Genomic DNA, 27,066 nt, shown 5'->3' on the forward strand with positions numbered 1-27,066 from the left:
TGTGTGTGTGTGTGTGTGTGTGTGTGTGTGTGTGTGTGTGTGTAGATAGAGAGTGCGCACAGTGCCAGCGGAGGTCAGCGTCTCCTGGGTGGGTTGGTGGACAGCGGGCCTGAGTGCTCCCGATCCAGCGCTCCCCTTCGCCCCGCCCCCGGCGGCCCCGCCCCGCCCCGCCCCCGGCGGCCCGTGCCCGGGCCCAGTCTGAGGCGGTGGCGGCGGGAGCGCGCGGCGCGGGCGGCCGCCCCACTGCGGAACGCCACGGGGACGAGAGGGCGGGCTGCAGCGGGCGCCCCGGGCCGGAAGCGCGCGGGTCGCGCAGGGGCTGCCGCGGACATGTGCAAGATGTCCTTCAAGGTGAGCCCCGCGAGCTCCGGGAGGGAGTGCCGGGCCGGGCGGCAGACCTGCGGCGGCGAGCCCGCACCTGGGGTCCTCCGGGGTCGCTGTCGCCGCCTCCGCGGCCCCCAGGGTGGAGTGAGCGCCGCGCAGGCTGCTGGCGAGGGACTGGAGGAAGCGACCTGGCTAGGATGGCTCCTGTGGTTTGTGGTTTTGGTTGTGTGGGCTCTGCCTGAAAGGCTTTCGGTACTTAGGGCCGCAGGTCGGGGAGTCTGGCCTCTGGGCGAAGGGGCGGCGGGGACTGTCGCCCGGGTAACGGGCGGGGGCGGGGCGGGGAGGAGTCTCGCAGTCAGCACTTCCCAGCGGCGGCGCCTCCGAACAGATCCAGGCTGCGGCAAGGATTCCCGGTTCTGCGTCCTCGTTTCGGAAGGCCAGTGGCACCACTGTCGCCTCCTCTCCGGGGCACTTTTTGGACGTGAAGCCGAGAGTTCAGCACAGAGTGGAGCTGCAGTTGATTACCGGACTTCAGTGTCCAAAGGAGTTTTCTCTTAAACGAGTTTAAAGTCATTCCATTTAATCCTCACATTTCAGGGTGAAAGGGATGATAGTTGATTTGCCTCTATTGAGAGGTCTTAATACAAATAATAGTTAAAATATACTGATGTGCCTCTGAGCCAAGGGCATCTGGGAAATGCAAATCAATACCATAATGAGACACCACTTCATGCCCACTGGGATGACGATAATCAACAAGACAGACAATGTCAGGTGTTGGCAAGGAAGTGGAGAAATTCAGGTCTTCATACATTGCTGGTAGGAGTGTAAATGATGCAGCCATATTAGGAAACAGTCTGGTCGTTCTTCAAAAAGCTAAATATAGAGTTACCATATAGAGTTTGAGAGAGAGAGAATGTGTGCAAGCTAGGGAAGGGCAGAGTGAGAAGGAGAGAAAGAATCTCAAGCAGGCTCCATGCTCAGCACAGAGCCTGACGCAGGGCTGGATCCCACAACTCATGACTTGAACTGAAATCAAGAGTCAAATGCTTAACCCACTGAGCCACCCAATAAATATTTAAAATGATGCTAAGGTGGCTCGATAGAGGGGATGACGGAGCTGAGTGATGAAGCATTCAGGAGAGTGAGGCAGAGGACATGAGTGGGACTTCATTAGTGGTAGGGGTTCCCACTAGACAGATGGGGAGGAAACCCTCTTCCACAGGAGTTAGAGGAAAGGAGGTAAGGTTTAGCGACCATATCGATGTTTTGTGAAATGAAGGCCAGGATAAGATCAGAATTTGGGGTGGGTAGAAGGGAAGGTGCCAGAATTTGCAGTGAAAAAGGGAGAGTGATCAGGAAGTGACAGCTACTAGGTGAGGTGAGGCCCAGGACAAGAAGGTGGGATGACCTGAGCCGTGAAAGAATAGAGATTTGTCCACTTGACTGGAAGGGCAGGTCTGGAAGACAAATGAGGAGAGCCTAACCCCATTTTCTACCCCAGAGCTGGTGTTGGAGGTGCTGGGGGCTTACAGCACGGAGACAGGGAAGTCCTCTATGCCGGGTTAAGGATGAGGAGTTGATGCTCCTGGAAGTGGACTTTCAAAGGGCACAGAGGGAAGGCTTGAGGGCAAGGGGAGTAGAGTCACAGGCTAGTTGCCTAAGCCAGCACTCGCCCTCGCCAGCATCCTATCAAATATATTAAAATGTACCCACAACCCAAGATCATAATAGAGACTTATTATTGTACATTTTTGGAAGGGTTTTTATAATATTGCTTTAAAAACAACTTAGCCATGAATAACACTTAATTTACATTTGTCCATGATTTTTCTACAGTTTTCACATATAGCCCATAATTCTTGTATGCTGAGAACATCAGACCTACAAATTATTTTCACGTGCCATCAATATTTTCTCAATACCAAATTTAGCAGTGAATAGAAGTTGACAAAAATAGTACATTTTGTAGCTATTTATTCATTCACTTTGATTTTAGAGCCAGAGATTAACGGTTCATTTTCACGGGCCTCAGAAAGTCTCAGAGGCCCTTGTTCCTGGATCTCCAAAGCCTTTGTTTAAAAGCTCTAGCATTGAGGGGCGTCTGCGTGGCTTAGTCGGTTGAGCGTCCGACTTTCGCTTAGGTCATGATCTCGCGGTAGTGGGTTCGAGCCCCGCATCGGGCTCTGTGCTGTTTCAGAGTCTGTGTCTCCCTCTCTCTCTGACTCTCCCCTCTTCACGCTCTCTCTCTCTCTCTCTCTCTCTCTCCCTCCTAGAAATAAATAAAAATATTTAAAAAATAAAATAAAATAAATAAATAAAAGCTCTGGCGTTGTTAGCTGAGTCTATGGGAGAATGAACAGAGCATTATAAATCACAAGGTAGCTTCTTATTCATGACTTAGAGTAATCACATGTAAGGCTATTTGCTTCTGAGCCACACGGACCCCTTTTGCATCTATGTTTTCTCCTTCCTCCATTAAGCTGTCAGCAATCACTGCTATCAGTTTATCTCCAGTAAACTTCCTCTTTCATAATTGGCAAGTCCTAATTTGTTCTGGTTGGGAAAACAGACACATGTTTGTTAGAATTGTTTTTTTTTTTTTTTAATTTCTAGGAGAGAGAGAGAGAGAGACAGTGTGAGTAGGGGAGGGTCAGAGAGAGAGGGAGATACAGACTCTGAAATAGGCTCCAGGCTCTGAGCTGGCAGTCAGCACAGAGCCCGACACGGGGCTCGAACCCACGAACAGCAAGATCATGACCTAAGCGAAAGTCGGACGCTTAACCGACTAAGCCACCTAGGCGCCCCAGTTAGAATTGTTTTTAAAGTAAAAGCAAACTCAGGGGGCAGGTCTGGGCCTCTGTGGAATAAAGTTCACAGATCTCAGTGCATTGACTTTTGACTTTCTAACAGCTGTTTCAACTACTCAGGACTTATTCTTCAGGACTGAGGTTGTCAAAAGCCTAACACAGTTGAGGAATTAGACCCTTAACACAGTGAAGGAAGTCACCACTGTAGAGGAAACATTGGTAGATAAATAATACTTGGGCCTTTCTTGAGCATATTTTACTCAAGAGGATAAAGCATCTCAATGCCATGTTTCATCTTCATGATGGAAACTGCTAATGCCTTGGCCAAAAGTATGAGCACTTATATGTTCCATCCTTGTTCTGAAAGTATGTAAATGATCTCATCCATCATTAGCTCCAGTCCACCAGTCAGCTAAAATTATTTGGATGAGCTACAGGAAAATAAATTTACAAAGCCACATTTTTTTAAAGTTTATTTATTTATTTTGAGAGAGAGTGATCAGGGGAGGGGCAGAAAGAGAGCGAGAGAGAGGGAATCCTAAGCAAGCTCTGCACTGCCAGCGCAGAGCCCAGCAATGGGCTCCAACTTACGGACCGTGAGATCATGACCTGAGCCAAAATCCAGAGTCAGATGCCTAACCAACTGAGCCACCCAGGTGTCCCTAAGCCATGCATGTTTTTAAACAGCTTTATTGAAATACAAATCACGTATCATGTAACCCGCCCATGTAAAGTGTTCATTTCAGTGCTTTTCAGTATATTCAGACTTGTGCAAACATCAGCACAATCAAGTTTAGAATATCTTCGTCACCCGTCACTCTAGACCCCAGCTGACTAGCTTCCCAGCTTTCGATAACTTAACTCTGCTTTCTCTCTCTATAGATTTGCCTGTTCTCGAGATCTAGGTCTTAAACAGACTCTCCACATGGTCTTGAGTCCTGAGTTTGGAAATGCTGGTGTTGAATGATCCTACCTCCAAGGCAGAATGCTTGGGGCAAATCACTTTTTCTCTTCAGCTTCCTATCACCTTGAGAAGTGTAACCGTACTGACAACACAGGAGTAGGCTTTTCTAATGTTCATCAAGCTTCTGAAAATTTCAGATACTTAGCACAAAGGGGACAATGGATGAGAATAGCCCGCGTCATCTCAAAAGTGTCCTTCTGTGCATGGCTTCCCAGTCCTGCATTCTATTCTTACTTAACGTGGCCTCTAACATCGAAGAAGTTCATGACTGAGAAAAGCTCATGTCCTCTTGATTGAATTAATAAATGCACAATCAAAACCCACATGATCTAAACCCTTTTTTCAACTCTACCTTTATAAAATCTCTACCCCCCTCTTAGCTTTTAATCAGAATTCCAGTTCTGTACAAGTAACAATTTCCCTTCTGTTTCCTCTCCCCTTCCTTCCTGTAACTAATTGCTGGTAGTGTAATAATGAGCAGTGTTTGAGCCAAAAATCTGGAAGTAGAGGTGAGAAAAAAAAGAATAAAATAATGGCATATGTCGAAGTTTACACTCTGTTTTTCTCACAGGGAAAGACCTCAGACTCTAGACTCAAAGATGGGGTTGAATGCTGGCTCTGTTACTTGCTAACTGTATGACCTTGAGTAATTCATGTCTGTGCCTCAGTTGCCTCTTCTTAAAAATGGGAATAATGAAAACACCGATGTCGTGCCGTTGTTCTGCTAATGAAATGCGTCAGAGCAGTGAAAGTGCTTAGCATGCCGGATAAAGAGCAAGATCTCAGCCGTGGTTGGTGTTGCCATTCCTCAGATCATGACCGACAAGCCCAAGGGAGGCTCACTGGCCTTGTTGCAGAGATCAGAAAAATCAAGAAAGAGGTTAAATAGCAAAGCGTTTCCACATGCATCATCTCCTTCAAAGGCTAGAGGTCTTGCCCCTGCTTCACTCCACAGCATTTATGATTATGTGCATATCATACCCAGGGGAGGTTTGGAAGTTGTCCAGGCAATGTGATGTGTGTAGACCCTAAAGAGAAGCGGGGTCAGGGGACTTTCCATCTTGGCAGAAGAGGAGCTTGGAATGAGGGTAGGAAGGAGGTCATTGGGGTCAGCACTGCCTTATTCCTTGCTGCCTCCAGAATTCCCCGGGAGGCAGAACAGTGTGATGGCTAACAGGGCAGTGCCAGGCACCAGACTGTGTGACCCCAAGCCTGTCTGTCATCTCCCTTACCTTCACCCATGCAGCCGGCTAGGGCGCCCACTTCACTGAGCAGTGGTGAGGATTCAGTGAGACGGCCTGTGGAGAGGACATACCAAGCGGTACAGAGCAAGCACTTAGTGTTGAACAAGCACAAGACTCCTGCCCTCCACTAAATGTGTCTGCCACAGCGGGATGGAAGAATGTATCCATTCTTTCGGGAGTCCTTTCCACCAGGAAGCCCCTTACTGGAAAGCATGTTCAAAGCTGAACTCCTTTTCCCCAAAGTCTGCCCCTCTTCTGATGTTTCCCACTTTGAGGAATGGCACTGCCCTAACCAGGCACTCAAACCAGAGACCCGGGAGTCAGCCCAGCCTCCTTCTCCCACCTTCTCCCGCACATACAGTCCAATCCTTCCGTCCCACTATTTTTGCCTGAGCTCGGGCCCTTAAATTCTCTTGCCCCATCTATGCAATAGTCCCCTAACCCTTGTAGACACTGCCCTCAGTCTAGCTCCAGTCATCAACCCATTCTCCCTGAAGCTGCCACAAGGACCTTTCTGAAACACAAAACCGATAGCATCTCCTCACCTTAAAACCCTGTCTTGGCTCCCCAGTGCCCTGGCAAACTCCGTCGCACAGCAGCGCAGATCCTTTAGGATCTGGCCCTCACTGCCTACAGCCCCACGTTGTCTCTTGCCCTCTTCCCGCTCCTTTCCTTTAGTCCAGCCCTTCCAAGCTAGTGACAGTTCCCAGAATGCTGTGGAGAGCCTCCACATCTTTGCTTTCATGACACTTTCTGCCTAGGATGCTTGTTACCCAGTTCCCCGCTTGTCTTCCAAAACTCTTCTCGAGAATTCCTTCTCTTTGAAACCATTCCTGGCCACCCGCCTCATATGGGCTTGGCCATTCTCTTCTCTCAGTAAGTAATCCACATTCCTCCTCTAGCACCTGTAATAATTTCTTTTTTTTTTAAATTTTTTAATGTTTTATTTATTTCTAGGAGAGAGAGAGACAGCGTGAGCAGGGGAGGGTCAGAGAGAGAGGGAGTCACAGACTGAAACAGGCTCCAGGCTCCGAGCTGGCTGTCAGCACAGAGCCCGACGCGGGGCTCGAACCCACAAACCGCGAGATCATGACCTAAGTGAAAGTCGGACACTCAACCGACTAAGCCACCCAGGCGCCCCACCTGTAATAATTTCTGATGCCTTGGCATGACATGCTTTCCTGCGGGGCCATAAAGCCATTGGAGCAGAGCTCAAGGTTTTGACTCATACTTCATGTCCTAACCCCTGGCCAGTGCCCCGACCCCATCACCTGCCAGTGACCAAACAAATTGCCAATGCCTGGACCAGCATTTCAGAGAGCTGTGAGGAATAGCATTTATAGTGACAATTCTTGAGTGTTCACCTTCAAACTGTGTTTCCATGTATTCTCCCCTCTAATCCTTTAACAACACATGGCGGAGGTGCTTCCACTGGAATTCTTAGTTCCATTTTACTGGGACAGAGAGAAGTTAAATAACCTGCCCAGAGTCACAGAGCTGGGAAGTAGCGGGCTTCAGACTTGAACTCAGCTCTTTCTTACCCCAAATCAACTACTCATCTTGCCTCCATCTCTTGGTAAATCAAGGGAAAATGAAATCTTTACAGCTGTTCACCAAGCTCAGTTTCTAGAACCTCAAAGGAAACCAGGAAATCTGGCTCTGGGAGGAGAGGAAGCCCCAGAGACATCCTCAAGGCTCCCAATTGGAGAGCTTATTATGACGATAGAAGTTTGTCATGCGCCAATGGTTTTTGAAAATAATTTGGGGTTAAAGAGAAACAACAACATCACTAAAAATGATTTACAATTTATTACTCTCAAGTCTTCTTGTCTCAGGAAAAGTCAGCAGAGCTGTTCCCTGATGCATACTACGTTCTCTTCCTAATTCACCCTCCAAACTTCATTTTGGCCTTGTGAAATCTCTCTGCCGCAAGGGCATTGTTTCATGATTTATGATACAAGTCAGGCCTGCCTGGCCATTGCCTCGGCCAGTTATTGACAGATGTAATGATGGAGCCAGACTGGAACAAGAGCCGCAAACACCGGGTGTGAGTGTCACCAGTGCAGTTTGGCCTGAAAACTCCCAGGACCATCCCATTTAGGCTTTCACGGAAAGCAAATTATTCATCTGGAATTTGAGGTGGCATTTGTTCTCCTATCTGAGGCGGGAAACTATTTGAAGTATGTTTGTCACTTGCTTGGCATTCCCCACTTGGCCACGCTCTCACCCAAGAACACACTAAGAGCACTAAGTTGTTCATGAGCTGAAGGGCTGCAGACAAAAAATCCTCATAGCAACAAATGCCACCTTGCTTGGTCTCTCATTGTTCTTTCATTTTAGATGGCTCCATGGAGGGGCACCTGGCTAGCTCAGTCAGTAGAGCATGTGACTCTTGAGCTCAGGGATGTGAGTTTGCACCCCATGTTGGGTGTGGAGATTACTTAAAAATTTTTAAAAATTAATATTTAGATGGCTCTGTGCTGTGGCTGACGTGTTTTCTTTTTTTTTTTTAATATTTTTATTTATTTCTAGGAGAGAGAGAGAGAGACAGCGTGAGTAGGGGAGGGTCAGAGAGAGAGGGAGACACAGACTCTGAAATAGGCTCCAGGCTCTGAGCTGGCAGTCAGCACAGAGCCCGATACGGGGCTCGAACCCACGAACTGCGAGATCATGACCTAAGCGAAAGTCGGACGCTTAACCAACTAAGCCACCCAGGCGCCCCTGTTGTGATTTCTTTTTAACTTAGCATAGGCAAGTAAGATACTGAATTTAAAGGATGTCTGTGTGGCTCAGTAGGTCAAGCATCCAACTCTTGGTTTTGGCTCAGGTCATGATCACACAGTTCATGAGTTCGAGTTCATGAGTCAGGTTCTACACTGTCAGCTTGGGATTCTCTCTCTCCCTCTCTTTCTGCTCCTCCCCTGCTTGCTCTCTCTCTCTCTTTCACTCCCTCTCTCAAAATAAATAAATAAATAAATAACCTTAAAAAAAAGAAAAAAGAAACAGGCCTGCCTTGAAGAAGCTTATAAAAAAAAGAGAAACTGAATTTAATATCTTGTCAGTATACTTAAAAGATATCTTACACAAAAGCTCTTTGGGGTCAGATAGGTGTTTTAAGCCCACCCAAAAAGCACTTTTGTTAAATAATTTCAATGCTAGAAAATTTCCTGATACCAAAAAAATTCTTTACTAGTATCGATACTCTGAATTTAATTTTGCCTATCTATTTCAACTTTGTAAAGAAAAGTGGACAGAGGGAAAGAAGCGGGCATCTGTAAGCATTTATGATGTGTTGGGCACTGTATTCACCAATTAACTTATATTATTTAATCTTTACCATGAACTTCAAGTCGGGTAGTGTAAGACTTACCAAGGCCAAGTCACTTGCCCAAGGCTGGGGTTGACATGCAAAGCTGTCTGGTTCCAGAACCTCTCTTTCAGCTCCACTTTCCCCCGGCATGGACTGTTCTCTACAGATCCAAACTGATGTGTTCTAGAAAAGGCAATTGTACTGCAGTCCACTCTGCTGGTCTGATTTTTCAAGAACTGTTTGCCAGCTGTATTCCTTCCATAGGATGGTTCCCATATTAATTTTGCAACTTTAAAATCACACAGCAGTGGAAAGAAGGATCCATATGAGGACACGTAACAGCATTTCCTGCCCAGAGTTCTTTATTCTTAAATGAATCCCCTGGCAACTTCCAGCCAAAGCAAAGAAAATTTGGTGGAGGGAAAGTGAAACATTTACCCAGACAGCTGGAACTGGGTAGAAAGTTGAAAGCACAGAAAAGGTGTGGGTTGAGGTCAGAATTGGGAGAGATTTCTCTCTGTTTAGAGGTGAAGAGGGATTTGAGAACACTTCGGGGAGGAAATAGCATTTAACCCGGGTGTTGGGCTTGAAGGATGGGGGAGAATTCATTTCAAGTAAAAAGGAAACTGTGAACAAAGACACAGAGGCAGGAAAGTGAGGACATTGGTGGGAAATAGAGTATTAATAGTGCTGTATTATCAACAACATTGCTCTTCATATCAGCACTGTGGTTCCGGTATCTGGTATGAAACAGAATGTGTTCCATAACCAAGTGTATTACCATCATCTATGGCTGGAGGAGCGGTCTTTCAGACGCTACAACACATCTGGAAATTCGCCTTTTGAATGATGTATTTGCGTAGAAACGGTCAGATTAACTGATGTTGATCTTAAGAGCCTGTTTCGTTTTGCTTCTGCAGAAGGAAACTCCACTTGCCAATGCCGCATTCTGGGCAGCAAGGAGAGGAAACCTGGCTCTGCTCAGGCTGTTGCTGAACAGCGGTCGGGTGGATGTGGACTGCAGGGACAGTGTACGGATGGATTCATTCGGTATATGCATGCCAAGGACACGCCCTTTCCCCTGCTGGCATGAGAGCAGCTCATGAATACATTTCCCTTTGCAATGCTGGTCTATTCTTTCATGTTTGCCTGCCTTTGTAAAACTCCAAGGTACCATGGTGAGCGTAAAAGCACACGGGCAAACCATCATGTGCATAAAACCAGAGGTGGCCGCAATAAAGGAAGTGGCACCTCACTGGGAATCAGAATTGTCAGATTCCAAGAGGAAAGGGTTTTTAGTCCGAGAATTCAAACCAACTCCTCTCACGGAGAGTGGAGATGATTCAGAGCAGAAGAGGGCTGCCCCGGATGTAGAAAATGGGCTTTTCTATGAGGGTAAGAAAACTGAAGCTTCCTACCTTTTGTTGTCTTTGCAAACGTCAGTTCGCTCCTCGGGAGGAGGGGATCTAAAAATCGACTCTACTGCCCCCTACAGGTGTCACTTAAGGGGCCCTCCCTCTCCGGATAGAGGTAGTGATTTCTCTGTATTCAGCAGGACTCTGCATCTCTGGGGATCAGGAAAACCTCAAATGAGAAAAAGAAAGAGAAACAGCAGAAATATTCTTATTTTAGGAGTAAAACTGTTTTCAGATGGGCCCTATTGTTCTCCCAAAAGCAGGATGTGCCATTTCCAGCTTTCATTGCACAGATTCTCTACATGAGATCAGCCATCAGCCCGGGTGAGATAGCAAAGCTTGTTCTGCTTTGCCCACCGGGGGCATCGGTGTGCCGTTATCTGGCGTTGGCACCTCCAGGTCCACTCGGACCCTTCTCCAGCTTGCTGTGTGTCCCAGAGACCGAAATGTACAGCCTCGTGGACTTGCTTCCCTCTGGCCTCTGGTTGGGTTTGGCCAGTGGGAGCACTGGTAGGAATCAGAGAGTGGGAGGACCCCCAGTGTCCTCTGCTCTGTCTGGCAGCAATGCTCTCATTCTCTAGGAGTGTCTACCGTCCCCACCCCAGCCCTGTGCCTTCAGGCCCGGGCTGGCAGGAGAGCGCCACTGCTGCTAGCTCTTCGTCCAGCCTTGTTCCTGTAGTGTCCCTGCACCCAGGGCACAGCTTTATACATTATTGAAGTTTCCTCCCACTATCCTGATGCAAATGTGCCATCTCTTCCTTGCCAGGACCCAGACTGGTATGGGGTCAGGCATCTGTGAACTGGCCCCCCCAGTCCTGCTTGGGTCTCCATGGGCAGCAGGGCCCCCCTGGGCCAAACTGGATGAGGAGTGCTGGCTTTCACTGTGGCCTCAGCCACTGGCCATGTGGATGACCACTTCTCCTCTTTGACTTGAAGTCACCTGTTTTCAGCCACCTCTGTTGCTTTTTCCTTATATCCAGCGTCCTAGGAGCCTCCTCACAGCACCACGCACATCCTGCCCCCCAGACAGTACCCCGTACTCAGCCTTCCCTGTGCCCTTTCCTCCTCAGTGCCACCTGTCCTGCCACCTGCTTTCTCTCTCAGAGCTCATCCTCTGTCCCTGTCTGTCTGCTGGGTGACAAGTAGCTATTTCAGACAGAAATTTTGCTACTAGGACCAGATACCAATATGTTTACTCCTCCTCGTTTATCATAAAAATTCATTTTGTTAACAGCTTTCGGAGAAATAATTCCTTAACCCAAAGGAGGGAGCCTAAATGATGGTAATTTCAGACATGGATTTTGAAAGAGTCTCTAAGATTGGCGGTGACGGAGACAGGGAACAGTGCAGGTGTTGGTTCCCCTCCAGGTTTCACCGGGAGAGTTTCTTCCTCCTTCAGGTGCCACCTGAACATGGAGTCTGGGTTCCAGGCGCCTCTGGTGCTGCTGAATGACCTCTACACCAGTCCTGCCCTGCCTCCGGTTCACCTGGGACTCCCAGGAGAGCTGATGGAATGCATGAGGAGGCCCTGAGGCTCTCCTGGGAACCGCTCCCAACCTCAAGTTCACGACCATGTTCAAACTTCTGACAAACAGCATTTAAAGAATGAATATGTTATCTCTAGGCCACCCACCACATGGCAAAGCTTTGATTTGCTAACATTCACCTCACTTCTAGGGTAATGGTGTCTTCGCATGATGTTTACATTTTTTTTGCTTCCTTCATCTCTCTAATGCACATCTACCACAAAGATGTGCGATGGTAGCTTCCTCCAGCCTTTTTAGATGTATGAATGTATGTATTTCACTGTCCTGTTTGTTGGAGTCTTCACCACATTTATATCCCCTGTATCCTCTATTCAAAATCGGCTAGTTTTACAAGATATATTTTACCAGCAGCCAGTGAAATAAAGTAACCTTAATCTTTAGAGAATTAACAATCTGTCAGGCTAGCAAGTTTTGAGTATAAAGGAAAGACTTTTGTCTGGCTTAATACATCAACAGATACTACTTCATAGAATGAATTTGAAAGTTTTCCTTCCTCTTATATTTTTGGAATAATTTGAGAAGACTAGGTATCAACTTTTCCTGAAATGTTTGGTAGAATTCACCTGTGAAGCCATCTGGCCCTGGACTTTTGTTTATTGGGTGTTTTTGATTACCGATTTAATTTCATTGCCAGTAATTGGTCTGCTCAAATTTTTTATTTCCTCCTATTTTGGTTTTGGTAAGTTATATGTTTCCAGGAATTTTTCCAGTTCTTCTAATTGTCTAATTTTTTGACATATTTTTTTTACAATATTCTCATATAATCCTTTGTATTTCAATGGTGTTGGTTGTTATTTCTCCCCTTTCATTTCTGATTTTGTTTGTTTGAATTCTCTCTCTTTTCTCTTTGATGAGTGTTGCTAAAAATTTAAGTGGTCCTATGTGTATTCAAAGCCACTGTTTTCCAATTTTGTTGATCTTTTCATAGAACCAACTCCTGGTTTCATTGGTCTGTTCTTTTGGTTTTTTTGCTTGTTTATTTGTTTTTAGTTTCTATAGCATTTATTTCTGCTCTAATCTATATTATTTCCTTCCTTCTGGTTTTGGAGTTTTGTTTGTTCTTTTTTCCATTCCTTTAGGTGTAAAGTTAGGTTGTTTATTTGAGATTTTTCTTGCTTCTTGAGGTAGAACTATATTGCTATAATCTTCCCTCTTAGAACCACTTTTGCTGTATCCCAAAGATTTTGGATCTTTGTGTTTTCATTTTCAGTTGTCTCCCTGTATTTTTTTAAAAATTTCTCCTTTGATTTCTTCATTGACTCATTCATTACTTAACAGTATGTTATTAACTTCCATGTGTTTGTGCTCTTTCTGATTTTTTTCTTATAGTTGCTATCTAATTTAATAGCATTGTGGTCAGAAAAGATGCATAGTATACCTTCAGTCTTTTTGAATTTGTTGATACTTGTTTTATAGTGTAATATGTGATCTATTCTGGAGAATTCCATGTGCATTTGAAAAGAATATGTATTCTCCTGTTTTAGGATGGAGTGTTCAGAATATATCTGTTAACCCAGCTGGTTCAATGTGTATTCAAAGCCACTGTTTCCTTGTTGATTTTCTGTTCGGATAATCTGTCCATTGATTTAAGTGGGGTGTTAGAGTCCCCTGCTATTATTGTATTATTATCGATTAGTTCCTTTTTGTTTGTTATTAACTGTTTTATGTATTTGGGTGCTTTCATGTTCAGTGCATAAATATTTACAATTGTTCTATCTTCTTGTTAATGATTATATGTGTCCTTCTTCATCTCTTGTTATAGTTTGTTTTAAAGTCTATTTTGTCAGATATAAGTATTGCTACCCTTGCTTCTTTCATATCCATTTGCATTATAAATGTGTCTCCATCCCTTCACTTTCAATCTGCAGGTGTTTTTTAGTCTGAAATGAGTCTTATAGGCAACATGAAGATGGACCTTGTTTTTTTTAATCCATTCCATCACCCTGTGTCTTTTAATTGGAGTGTTTAGTCCATTTACATTCAAAGTAATTATTGATAGGTATGTATTTATTGCCGTTTTCTTGCTTGTTTTAAGGTTGTTTTTTGTAATTCTCTGTTCCATTCTTCTCTTGCCCTCTTCTCTCATAGTAAGTTGGCTTTTTTTAGTGATATTCCTGGATTCCTTTCTCTGTTTTTTGCATATCTATTAGAAGATCTGGCCTGCAAAGATCTGGCTGAAAAATCGGCTGATAACCTTATGGAATTTCTCCTGTACTTAACTTTCTTCTTTCCTCTTGTGGCTTTTAAAATGATCTCTTCATCACTACTTTTTGCCATTTTAATTACTATGTGTCTTGGTGTGGATCTCCTTGGGTTTATTTTGTTGAGGGATCTCTGTGCTTCCTGGATCTGAGTTTCTGTTTCCTTCACCAGATTCAGGAAGTTATAAGCTTTTATTTCTTCGAATAAATTTTCTGCCCTCTTTGTCTCTCTTCTTCTGGGATCCCTATAATATAAATGTTATTATACTTGATGGAGTTGCTGAGTTCCCTACATCTATTCTCATTTTGCATATTTTTTTTCTCTCATTTGCTCAGCTTGATTCGTTTCCATTACTCTGTCCTCCATGTCACTGATTCATTCTTCTGCTTCTTCTAGTCTAAGATTTATTCCATCCAGTGTATTTTTAAATTTATTTATTGTGTTCTTCATTTCTGATTGATTTCTTTTTTATCTTTTTAAGCGTCTCACTGATGTCCTTCTCTCTTTTCTCAATTCCAGTGAGTATCTTTATGACCATTACTTTAAATTCTCTATCACTATAGAGAATAGGTAGAGATAGATTTCTATCATATCTCTATTATTTTTTAAAAAAAATTTTAATGTTTATTTATCTTTGTGAGAGAGTAGGAGGGACAGAGAGAAGGAGACACAGAATCCAAAGCAGGTTCCAGGCTCTGAGCTGTCAGCACAGAGCCCGACATGGGGCTCAAACTCACAAACCACAAGATCATGACCTGAGCCGAAGTTGGACACTTAACCAACTGAGCCACCTAGGCACCCCTATCAGGCATATTATTTATCTCCATTTTTCTTAGGTCTCTTGCAGTGATTTTGTCCTGTGCTTTCCTTTGGGACATAGTTCTCTGTCTCCTCATTTTGCCTAACTCTCTGTGTATATTTCTGTGTATTAGGAAACTTAGCTACATCTCCTGCTCTTGAAAGTAGTGGTCTTATGAAGAAGAGGTCCTGTAGTGCCTTGCAGTGCAGTGTCCCATGTTCACCAGAAACTGGTGCTTCAGAGGTGTCTCCTATATGTGTTGTGTGCCCAGCTGTTGTGGTTGAGCCACTTTTTCCTTCAGTTCAGACATCTGCAGTAGCTCTCTTTGCCTGTTTTGGGCAGTGTTTGGTCCCTATAGTGTTAGTGGGCCAGTCTGGGGCTGTCCTGGGCTTGAGTTTAATCATACGAGGTATTTGCCAGAGATGCAGTAGCACCAAACTACAGTGTACTTTCCCCGTGTTGTCCAGAGAATCTTTTGTTGGTAGGCGGGGCCTGCAATCAGACCAGCCGTCTGCCCTCAGCCCACTGCTGGGGCTGCGGTATGAGTCCTGTGTATTGTTACCTTTCCTTCTCCCCAGGGCAGGAGTTGCTTTGAAGTGGTGCTGGCCCTTATTGAGGCTGCTTTCACACTACCAGACTTGTGGCCCTGGTTTGAGTAGACTCTGGCCAAGAACGTATTAGAGTGGGTAGATCCACAACATGCCCAAGGTTGGGGGAGAAGAAGGGGCAGTGGTGTTAGCAAGCTAGGTAGCGAATGTGGGTGCTGCACTGGTTCCTGCAGGTGGTTGTGTTTTTACTGGAGGGCAGGGAAGGAAATGATTCCTGCCAGCTCCTTTGTTCTTGGAGAAGTCTTCCAACGCTCCCAGCTCCTCCAGCACACCTCTGGGACTAGTAAATAAATCTCCCTCCCATATACCCCAGGCATTTTTCAAACTGCTTCTTCTGTATTCTATTTCCATGAGCTGTTTGTGGTGCTGTCTCTTTAAGGGTAAAGATTTCAGTTTCCTCTCACCCTCCAGCCTCTCCCAGAGCTGGGCCACTGATTTTTAAAATTGTAAGATTTAAGTCCAGAAATTCTATCCCTCCAGTTTTCAAAGCCAAATATTATGAGGACTCAACCTTCCACATACAGGTTCCCCAGTGAAATAGTCAGTTTCTCTTCCCTCTCCACAGCTCCCTCCCTACCCCAATCCCCCACTCCCTGCATACAGCAGTGGTCCATTTAGCTCCCCACCACATCTGCACCCTTCCTACCCTCTTTAGTGTGGACTCTTCTCTACCTTTAGTTATGGAGTTTGTTCTTCCAATCTTTGGATCATTTTCAGTTATTTACACCAATGTGAGTGTTATCTATTGTAACTGCCATTGTATATCTATTGATATTCCCATTGTATCTATGGGACAAGGTGAGCTTAGTGTCCTCCTACTTCACTATCTTCCTAGCAATCCTTCACATTATTTTTGTTTTGTTTTAATTTGAGAGAGTGTGTGTGCAAGCAGGGGAGGGGGCAGAAGGAGAGTGAGAGAATCTTAATCGGGCTCCATGCTGAGCATGGAGGGGCTCGATCCCACAACCCTGGGATCATGACCTAAGCTGAAAGCAAGAGTCAGACATTCACCCCACTGAGCCACCCAGGTACCCCAAGATTGGTTTTAATTCAAGGATTCTTCTATCTGCATTCTAAATAAAAATTGTTCATATTCAGGAGGAAGTTAGTAATACCAACTTCCACGCACTACTCTAATCTTGGAAAATACAGACAAAGGTGTTCAACTTAATAATGGATGGTACAGCCTACACAAATGTCTAGCATTCAAATACCAAACACAGTCACATGGAGGTAGAAAAAATATAGAGTACTTCTATGAGGCCGTTAGCTTTTTTTTTTCTTTTACTCAACCTGTCCTTTTAATCCATAGCAAGTAAGACTTTCCCAAAATTAGTATTGTCATTCACAGAGATCAACAAAAGCCAGATGATTACCGAACATTTACTGAAGTATCATAAAGTTTCAATATTTAACAGTTACTGAATTAATATCTAACATTACTATTCTAAGCACGTTGCCTGCATTATATCACTTACTCATTTAATATAATCCAGAAGATGCTTTTATTATTCCCTATTTTGCTGATGAGGAGGGTGAGCCTTGCAAAGGTTCCATAAGTAGCCCAAGATCATAGTGTCAGTGACCATTCAATTCTACTGTCTTCCTACAAAATCCCACTGATGAAATTACAATGAGGCTTGTGAGTCACTTACCATCCTATACCTAGTGAGCCTTCCTTCTGTGCAGAACCATCTGTCTCTCTCTTGTCATCCACCCCCAAAAGACAGGTTGCTGCACATGCAGAGGTAGTGGTTAAGATCACTATTCCAAGCCCTCCAAAATGACTGTAAATTAAACTACAAACCCCAAGAATTACGAGCACCTTGCCCCCAGGTTACACTATTGGTTGAGGACAGAGGCAGACATGAACCCCAGGGCTCCTGACTGACTACTGTGGTCTCCCATTTCCCTGAGGTGCCTTTTATCTTTACCTGGATCAGTTTTAATATAAAGACTTCTAAACTCAGAAAACCAACTGGTACCACTTAACCCATCTTCTACATTAATAACAGTGTTTTGGCTCAGGAATCATTTAATAGGAATCATAAAATGAGACCATTACATCCCTACTGCCTTAAAGTGCAGTAATTACGGTTCAGTTGGACCACTTCTGAAGGTAATGGGATTAAGTGAATTTTTAAATTGAAAATTCCACCCTCAGCAATGTGTCGCTTTGCTTTTTCCCGTCTAGTCTGCATGAGATGCCTTTATTATTGTGGGAAATTTTGCACTTGGACATGTCCCAAGTGGAGCTGACTTCTCTGCAGCCTCTTCTCCAGGACCCTGTCTGACATATGATGGGCTAACCATTCATCTGTCTGTCCTCCGTCTAGCATGGCACCACGCTCCTCATGGTGGCCTCCTATGCCGGCCACATAGACTGTGTGAGGGAACTGGTTCTGCAAGGAGCAGACATCAATCTCCAGAGAGAGGTGGGTCAGGTTTTACACTTGGATAAGAATGACTCAAAATGTTCACAGTAGTGAATTGGCAAGGAAGACGAGTAATCATTGCTTTTTTCCTAAATAACATTAGAATCCAGATTGCAGGCTTTATTATGCCTAAAATAAGGCCCAGGAATGGATCATTAGCTGTACTTCAGTTGAATGACTGTTCTCAAGCATGGGTTGTAGTCTGAGGTAACAGGACCTCTAACCACATTCCTTAAACACTCAGACATTTCCTCCCAAGCTCAAATCAGTACTTCCTTCTTCCCTTGGGATGAGGTGCTTTAGAAGTTATAGGATTTTCTTTTTTGGAAAAAAAAAAGTTTATTTCTTTATTTTGAGAGAGAGGGCGAGAGAGAGAGCACATGCATGCTTACATGTGCAAACAGGGTAGGGGCAGAGAGAGAGAAAGAGAGAGAGAATCCCAAGCAGGCTCAAACTCACGAACCATGGGGTCATGACCTGAACTGAAATCCAGAGTCAGACATGTAACTCACCAAGCCACTCAGGTGCCCCAGTTATAGGATTTCCATAAAGATCATTGCATTTTTCAAAGGATTGGGTCACCAACCTGTTCTTCTTCTTCTTCTTCTTCTTTTTTTTTTTTTTTAATGTTTATCTTAGAGAAAATGCAAGCAGGGGAGGTGCAGAGAGAGGGTAGGGACAAAGGATCCAAAGTGGTCTCTTCACTGACAGCAAAAAGCCCAACGCAGGCCTTAAATTCAGACACTCAACCGACGGAGCCCCCCAGGCACCCCAGCAACCTGTTCTTAATGAGGCTCACTTGCTGGACTATCTCAATCATCCATTATTTCAAAGGGCTTCTCTGACCGGCCACGTATTAAATACACTGTCCCCAAAAAAGCCATGTGGTGAACATTGGACTAACATGAGTTAGTTCATTCAAGAGCCATCCTGGGAGTTCAGTCTTGTTAGAGGGCCCATTCTTGTTCCAGTGCAGAAGAGCAGTGGGAGGCTGGGCATTTTAACATACTTTGGGATTCAGGTCTGAGGGGATCCATTTATTTCTGAGCAGATTTAATCTCGGGCCTTGCAAATTCACCTTTACGGAGACACAGCCACAGGTCATCCCTGAAGCGAATCTGACCTCTCAGTCCACACTGACTCAGACATAAGATGGCATCCTGAGGCAAGCTCCAATCCAAACTGGAGCCTTTGATTTTCCTTAATCCAGTCTTATTCGAGGGTCTGCCCTATAGTTGTTTCAGAAAGGATGATTCATCAACCAAACTTTCATCCATCAGTACTCCATCTTCTAGACTGGACTGCTCCCCTTGAGTGAGCAAATGAAGACATCCCTGGTGTGAGGGTTGAATACTCCATGGGTCATCTAAAGTCCGTCCCCTGTCCCCTTTGGGTGTCACCTTGGCTGTGGACCATGGAAGACTGGCACTTGATGGATAGAATCTGGAGGCTGGTTCTCCGTAGTCCTGGATCAGCAAGCCTGGTCTATCAAGAGGAGCCACTCAGAGAAACTGTAGCAAATCCAATCAATCTTCTCACACGCAGATTCTTCTGAGCAATTTCCACAACACTGGAGCATTGTTTTAGTCCACTTTTCACGTCAGCAGCTAATTTCCTTCTGGGAGGAAAATGTTTGGGCCCATTTAGAATTATAGTCTGAAATTACCCTAATCGTTTTGTTTTTCTGTTATGCTTTACAGCCTTGGTTTATTATAACTTTAAAGAAAAGACAGATGATCTTTAATAAAAACAATATGGTTCAGATCTGCTTACTCAAAAAACTCTATCCTGAAGGGCAAGTTCAACATGTATAAAAATATCTTGAGAACAATTGTGAAAATCTGAGAGAGAAGAGAAACCTTTGTTTTATTTCCAGCCAACGTATGGTTTTTATGGTTTTACATTGATCTGTTTGGTTCTGGTTGCTCAACTAATATTCTTGGGTATGAAAACTATTGTGCATTGAACAAAATGGCCCTCAAGGACTTACCAAAGTCCAGTTTAGAGGTAACCTGTGACTCAAATGATCTTGCTGTGTGAGTTCCCAGTGGTCCCCTGAATTTCCTGCAGCCACGCCAGTCTCTGGTGATAGAGCTGCTAAAGAGAAGAGATCCCAAGATCACCTCATCTGTTTGGCAAGCTGAGAGTTCTGGAACTCACCCATATAACAGGCTTCTACCTTGGCTCATTCTTTAAATTTTTTTGTTTAATGTTTATTTATTTTGAGAGAGACAGACAGACAGACAGAGCACGAGCAGGGGAGGGGCAGAGAAAGAGGGAAACACAGAATCTGAAGCAGGCTCCAGGCTCCGAGCTGTCAGCACAGAGTCCAACACAGGCCTCGAACTCACGAACTGTGAGATCATGACCTGAGCCGAAGTCAGACACTTAACCAACTAAGCCACCCTGGCACCCCAACCTTGGTTCATTCTAATTCATTTTTTCCACTTAATCCATATCAAAATATTTGTTTCCTGAAAAAATACCTGCCATTATTTTCTAAGGTTGGGTATCTAGACACACAAAGCTTGCAAGAACCAGAAGCTAATGGTCCTGAGAGACCATTGCTCAAGAGAACCAGCAATATTGGCTCAAGCTCCCAGGCATAAGAGCTGCATGTACAGTTGTCATGAAGTCTGGCTCCTGTTGTCTACAGATGCTACATTCATGTGCACAATCATTGACACTACCTATATGTTCCAAAATTGACTCAAGCTGCTGAAATACAACTTTTAAATCAATATATCAAAAAAATAGTGAAAAACAAATCTTTTTTCTTAGTGAAGAAAGAAACAATTTCTAGAAATTCTCCCTAGTAGTTCCTTCCTTCCTTCCTTCCTTCCTTCCTTCCTTCCTTCCTTCCTTCCTTCCTTCCTTCTCTCTCTCTCTCTCTCTCTCTCTCTCTCTTTCTTTCTTTCTTTCTTTCTTTCTTTCTTTCTTTCTTTCTTTCTTTCTTTCTTTCTTTCTTTCCTTTCTTTCAAGTGAGAGAGAGAGAATCCCAAACAGGCTCCACGCTCAGCAGCAGGGCTCAAACCCACAACCTTGGGATCATGACCTGAGCTGAAACCAAGAGTCAGACACGCAACCGACTGAGCTACCCAGGTGCCCCTTCCTGGTAGTTTCTAAAATTAATATCTATTAAGAAGATGATGGTTTTCCTTTTCTAGCTCAGTTTCTTCCCCCAGACCTGATTACATCTTAAGGTTTCTGGAACCCAGTGTCATCCACTGTAGGAAAGCAATGAGAGGATGTTTTCACTTGTTTCTGTGGGAACCGAAGAGAAAATCACTCCTGCCTTGTAGGCTGAAAGGCTCTGGGAATGATCACACTACCTGTGCCTCCCCAGGGCAGCATCTGGTTGGGGGAGTAGCCCAAGATAGATGGCCATGACTGTGAAGTGTTCTGCCACAATGGCTGGGCTCATTGTTCCCTCTCACACAGGCACACACATACACATGCATACAAACAGACACACACACATATACACACACTTAAGAACAAGCTTTGGAGTGATCAGTGATCCTTAGGGCACAGTCCTCCTGGCTTCTCCCACCTGGGTGAGAACCCACCACTTTAACACTTCCAGGCAAGCCATGGAAGGAGTATTTTCTCTTCACCGTACCTGGGAAAGTGTAGCATTCACCTATTCCATGCTCCAAGCACTGGAGTGAAGAGTGGTCTTTATATGAAAACTATGTATCGCCCACAAGAGTGGTATGAATTTGCTCATGTTACCCAATGATTTGGCTACCAGTCTTTGAGTAGGCTTGTATAAATGGCTGGGAAGAGAGGATGCTAAAACATGTGTCTCAGAGTATCACTGATAGGTTTAAGATTTGGAATCAGGCTGCTTCTTGTTCCTATGTCCCATTTTGAGAAATATTTTGAGCCCATTTGAATGAATTACTGAGATTCTTTCTGTGCTGGTAGCTTTCTACTCTGGGGCACTAAACTTTGTAACCAGAACTCTTCCGGAATTCTTCCCTCTGTGAATGAATCCCTATATTACCAAGCATGTTAGTTCTTTGAGGCTGCTGTAACAAATTACCACCAATTAGGTGGCTTAAAATAACAGAATTTCTACTTTTAGGATTACGGAGGCCAGAAAATTCAAGGTGTGTCTGCAGGACCACACCTCCTCTGGAGGCCCCAAGGAGAACCCATTCTTTACTTCTTCCAGCCTCTGGTGGCAGCAGGCATTCCTGGACTGTGGCCGCATCTCTGCCTCTGTGGGCACATTGCCTCTCCCTCTCCTCTGTGTCAAATGGGTCTTTACATCGCTGTTATAAAGACAGCTGTCACTGGATTTAGGGCCCACTAGGCTAAGCCAGGATAAGTGCCTCCTCTCAAAAATCCTTAAGTTAATCACATCTCATGCCCTATAAGCTAATGTTCACAAGTTCCAGAAATTAGTAGAGGAACATATCTTTTGAGTCCACCATTCATTGCATTGCACCAACAATACATTCTCCTTTCGTGTTCTCACTTCTCTGAACGAGGAATATAATCAGTCCAAGTGTAGCCACCTCCTAGGCTAGCAGGGTTACATAAAAGGATATTGTTTTATTTTGTTTGCAAGTCTATATGTCTTAAAACCAGCCTCTTGCTCTCTCCCAGTCAGGTACAACTGCCCTGTTCTTTGCTGCCCAGCAAGGACATAATGACGTCGTGAGATTTCTCTTTGAATTTGGAGCATCCACTGAATTTAGGACCAAAGTAAGAGACCTTTCTTGATTTCATACACTGTTGAAGAATATCAGTAGTCATGAATACTCGTTTCTCTTCTTCAATAATATGAATTTGTGCTTCCCTTTTTACAAGATTTTCAAACCTAAGAAGGCTGGGTTCCACAAAGTTACTTGTCATGGTTCAAAGGTAGTCCTAGGGATTCAGTATAAAACGTGACATCTCACTCTGGGCTCTCAACTGGAGAGTTTTATGGGAAATTATTTAAGTTCTGTCTTGAACTGGTAGCTTTCTACTTTGGGACACTAACTTTTGTTAGCAGAGTGGATAATAGTAGCAGGGGCTTCATAAGTTTCCCTGTTTTCACGTGCTTTTTTTCACTTCAAGGTTAATCACAGTGCTGTAATAGGAGCTGTTGAAGTATTAAGCCAATGTTAGTGAATCTGAGAGATTTCTTTCCTTTATTTAAAATTTGTTTTTAATGTTTTTATTTATTTCTGAGAGAGGGAGACAGAGAGGGAGAGAGAGAGGGAGAGAGAGAGGGAGAGAGAGAGAGAGAGCATGAGCAGGGGAGGGTCAGAGAGAGAGGGAGATACAGAATCTGAAGGAGGCTCCAGGCTCTGAGCTAGCTGTCAGCACAGAACCCGATGTGGGGCTCAAACCCATGAACCGTGAGATCATAAACTAAGCCAGAGTCGGTTGCTTAACCAGCTGAGCCACCCAGGCACCCCTCTTTCCTTTTTTTTTTTTTTTAATTTTATGTTTATTTGTAAGAGAGAGAGCTCTAGTAGGGAAGGGGCGGAGAGAGAGGGAGACACAGAATCCAAAGCAGGCTCCAGGCTCTGAGCCATCAGCACAGAGCCTGATGCAAGGCTCGAACCCATAAACTGCAAGATTGTGACCTGAGTGGAAGTCGGATGCCCAACCCACTGAGCCACCTAGGCGCCCCAAATCTGAGAGATTTCTAAGAAGGGTGACTTGACAAGCAGTTTACTTTCTGAGATGTCCTCATTGAAATATATAATACATGATTACAGTTGATACAGTCAGGCAAGGAAATGTAGTTCTTCCTTTAAAGAAGTCATTGATTCTTCATGTTTGACACATGGATAAGAAAACTGAGGTTGTTAAAAGATCAATTTTGTGTTCACAATTTGATTTTACAAGATAATGGTTTATAATAGGAGAATTTGAAGTGCTTTATCAGTTATGTAATTATCAACTTACTTCCAACCTAATCATAACCAAAAAACTCCTGGAAATTTGCCTTACTTGGAATCTTTTCGGCTTTCTTAATCCATTGTAGTGATATTTGTGTATCAGGAGAGTTTCCAGTGAATTATTTTTTCTGTTAAAATGCTGTGAATTTCTGTAAGATTCGAATTTCAAATAGGATCAGTCTGTTCTGAAACCTGCAATTGGACTCTGCACGTGCCTCCAAACATGAATATAATATACAATAATCCAAAATATATGTGTTGCATATATAGTTTTTATATTAATTATTTTATTTTTCATTATAAAAGTCATACAACTAAGAAGAGAAAGTAAAGTCCTACAAATGGAAATCTCAACTCTTTGAACTTCAAAGTCAGAATGATCATGCACAGCCAGCCTTATGGCTGTGTCAGTCTTCTTGGTTAACAAGTTAATGCTGGCTTGAAGCCTTTGTCTGTCAGCCAGTTTGTGCTGTCCCAGAAATCCGTGGAACATGGGACCCAGATTGCAATTCCAAATGTTTCCATTAGGTCAGCTGCAGGTATCCTAGAACTTTCCATGGGAAGAATAGAATGTCCAGAGGCTTTGAGTTTTCATTTGATCCTGTAATCAGAACTGCCTTTATTTCCACAGTTGTTCTCATCATTATTGAATCTATATCCCCCAAAAATATGTCGTTAAAAACAAAAGATACCAGCTCTTCTATAATAACCACCATATTTTAGCTCTTCTCTTACTTCATTAGGCAAAGAGAAAATTGACAGAGCAAAAGTTGGGAATGTTGGTGCTCATTGCTGCTAGTAAGCAAGTTCTTGTTGCCCACCCACTCCATCCACAGCCGCCCCCACCACCAGCCTCAGCCCTCCAGTCTCTGTCCTCCATTCTCCCCACTCCCAATCACAGCTCAAGGGCCCTGCCCCACCCGCCACAGCCCGTGAACAGTGGAGCTCCCACAACAGCGTTTCTCCAAGTGAGGTCCACCTGCCACTTGCACACCACAGTCCCCTCATGTGACTGGTCAGAAAGCCTGTTTCTGGGCCTCACCCCAGACCTACTGAATCAGACCCTGTGAGGGTGGGAGTGTGAAGGCAGGCAGATAGACACTTTATGCCCAAATTTAGAAACCACACTATCTTACAGTTCTGATTTGTATTTCAGAACCAGATGACATATTCTTGCATTATTTACAGTTAGCTCAGATGTCCACCTACCAATTCACAGAGCCAAACAAACAGCTCACCAACTGTAGATGGGGGGGAAAATGCCTTAGCTGTAGCACCTGAGAAAAACCATTAAAGGTTTCAGTTGACCACAAACTCAATGAGTCAGTAGGGCAATGTGGTTGATATAAAAGCTAATTCTAATTTAGGCCGTTGAGATAAAAGTGGTGTGGATGGAACAAAGGAATGTCCCATTCCACATCAGACCGCATCTATTTTTTGGTGCTCTGTTTAGTTCTAGGGCTCACATTTTAAAAGAGATCTGGACAAACTGGCACATGTTCAAAAGAAAATGCCCAGTAGGATGGTGAGAGACACATGGGATATGCTATAGTTATCTACTCTTAATGGATACAGACCGTGTCCCTTGAAGACAATGGCCCCAGAAGGTTACTCCTTAAATCACCCTAATCACAGAGGCCCACAGCTGGGGGGAACCACAGAGAGAAGTCAACATTTGTCAAGCAGCTCTCTAGCCAGAAGCCACAGGAGACTGTTCAGGAAATTTCAAGAAGAACTGATTGGTACAGACTTCCTATTCTTTGTTTCCTTTATTCAGATGCAAATAGATGCTTCTGAATTTGACACAGGGAATTACTCATAATAACACAGTCCAATAACCGTAATCTATCTCAAACAAGTCATCCACATGTACAACACAATGATGTCTTTAGGATGAACCCGATCATGATTATAAAGTGAAAGAGATAAAAGAGGAAAAGTGAGTTCCTTGTTATCTACGGGAAAGGTCTTCTCCAAAGCTCTTACGATGTGAGGAGCACCTGCTTGGTAAATAGGTGCCTGCACTGATTCTAATGTGTTTATACCTTGCAGGATGGGGGCACTGCCCTGCTGGCTGCCAGTCAGTATGGGCACATGAAAGTGGTTGAGACCCTGCTGAAGCATGGAGCCAATATCCACGACCAACTCTATGTGAGTACATTTTCAATGGGACATTAGGTGGACTCTTGCCCATCCCCTCATCACACGAACTATTGCAGTCTAAATTTGGATGCCAGAAATGCCAATTTCAAAAATACTTTAGGGGCACCTGGGTGGCTCAGTTGGTCGAGTGTCCAACTCCTTATCGCAGCTCAGGTCTTGATCTCAGCGTAGTGAACTTAAGTCCCGTGTTGGGCTCCACTCTGGCCGTGGAACCTACTTTAAAAAAATTTTTTTAGTGAACAGTAGGACTTTAATCTGAAACATCAAAGGAAAAGATGTAGTTGACCAGGTGAGCTTTTTCTGTGTAGAAACACATAATTTTGCTTACCCATCTTGGTTATACCCTTTTAAATCTCTTGTACCTATGAGATATTTCATATAACTTATGCAGTTAGGCTCTTCAAAAATCATGTGACACTGCTTATCCATAACAGAACAAGCCCAGCACATGGACTTGCTGAAAACCAAAATAATGCTCCCATTGTAGAGTTATTGAGGAGGAAGGGCACAAATGAAGGAGAAATCAAATTATTTGGAAGACAAGTGAGCTTGGGGAGTTGAAAACCTGTGAAATGCTTGCACCATTGACCTTTGAAACGCAGCTACTGCTAGTGTGGGTCTGTTTGCAGCTAATTGGCAATTAGCACATTACCCAAAGGCTCTTTTAATTCCAGAAGATTTATGGTGAATGTTACTCTGCTTTTGGACAAAAAATAAAATAAAATATGAAGAGATAAAGTGACTTGATAGAATCTCATAGTGAGGAGTGCAAGAATTCCTACTTCCAATTACCTAGGAATCACATTTTAGGCTATCTTACCACTAGCCATTTAGCCCTATGGCACTATTCCTTCATAGCCATGCGATGAGATGTGTAGGTGTGACCTTTTCCATTTGAACAAGCTTTCCTGAGTTTACATGATTAACTGACAAATCACAGACCTCTCTGAAGCACATAGCCACTAGCGTTACCCTTTGCACTTCAAAATCTGTAACACCCTTTGCAGGAAAACCTGCAGTTTTCCCAAATGAATGATTGAATAATTTGACACTGGTCTGAAAGGGTGATTCTCAACTCTGGCTGCCATTAGAATCACGTAGGGAGCCTTAAAAGAGTACTTCCAGGCCCGCTCCAGACCAACTAAACCAGAATCTCCAAGGACACAACTGAGAAGCAGGTGGTTCTGATGTGTGCCTAAATCTAAGAAACACAGGTTACAGCTTTGGCTATTCCTTTGGCTGTATATAATGAAGTATATCTGAGAGCACATAAGAGTATATGTGGGGGTGGGGGGGTTGAATAGGAAGAGCCCAAGTCTTTGGAAAAGGAAAGTGAGTT

The 27,066-nt window shown here is 44.1% G+C and overlaps 1 protein-coding gene across 2 annotated transcripts in view; it reads left to right on the forward strand.

Annotated features, from left to right (window-relative positions):
* Positions 1 to 218: 218 nt before the first annotated feature.
* The window catches only part of ANKRD29 (ankyrin repeat domain 29), a 50,808-nt gene continuing 23,960 nt past the window's right edge, over positions 219 to 27,066 (forward strand). Inside the window, exons 1-5 of one of the 2 annotated variants that reach the window (XM_039217622.1) lie at positions 219 to 351; positions 9,573 to 9,683; positions 17,560 to 17,658; positions 22,276 to 22,374; positions 25,617 to 25,715. In XM_039217622.1, coding sequence (XP_039073553.1) covers positions 331 to 351; positions 9,573 to 9,683; positions 17,560 to 17,658; positions 22,276 to 22,374; positions 25,617 to 25,715 — 429 coding nt within the window. In that variant the 5' untranslated portion in view covers positions 219 to 330. The remainder of the gene's footprint in view (positions 352 to 9,572; positions 9,684 to 17,559; positions 17,659 to 22,275; positions 22,375 to 25,616; positions 25,716 to 27,066) is intronic. The other variant, XM_039217629.1, reaches the window with a different exon arrangement.

This window comes from Hyaena hyaena, unplaced genomic scaffold (genome assembly GCF_003009895.1).
Source record: "Hyaena hyaena isolate Hyena2069 unplaced genomic scaffold, ASM300989v1 scaffold_14, whole genome shotgun sequence".
NCBI classification, from domain to species: domain Eukaryota; kingdom Metazoa; phylum Chordata; class Mammalia; order Carnivora; family Hyaenidae; genus Hyaena; species Hyaena hyaena.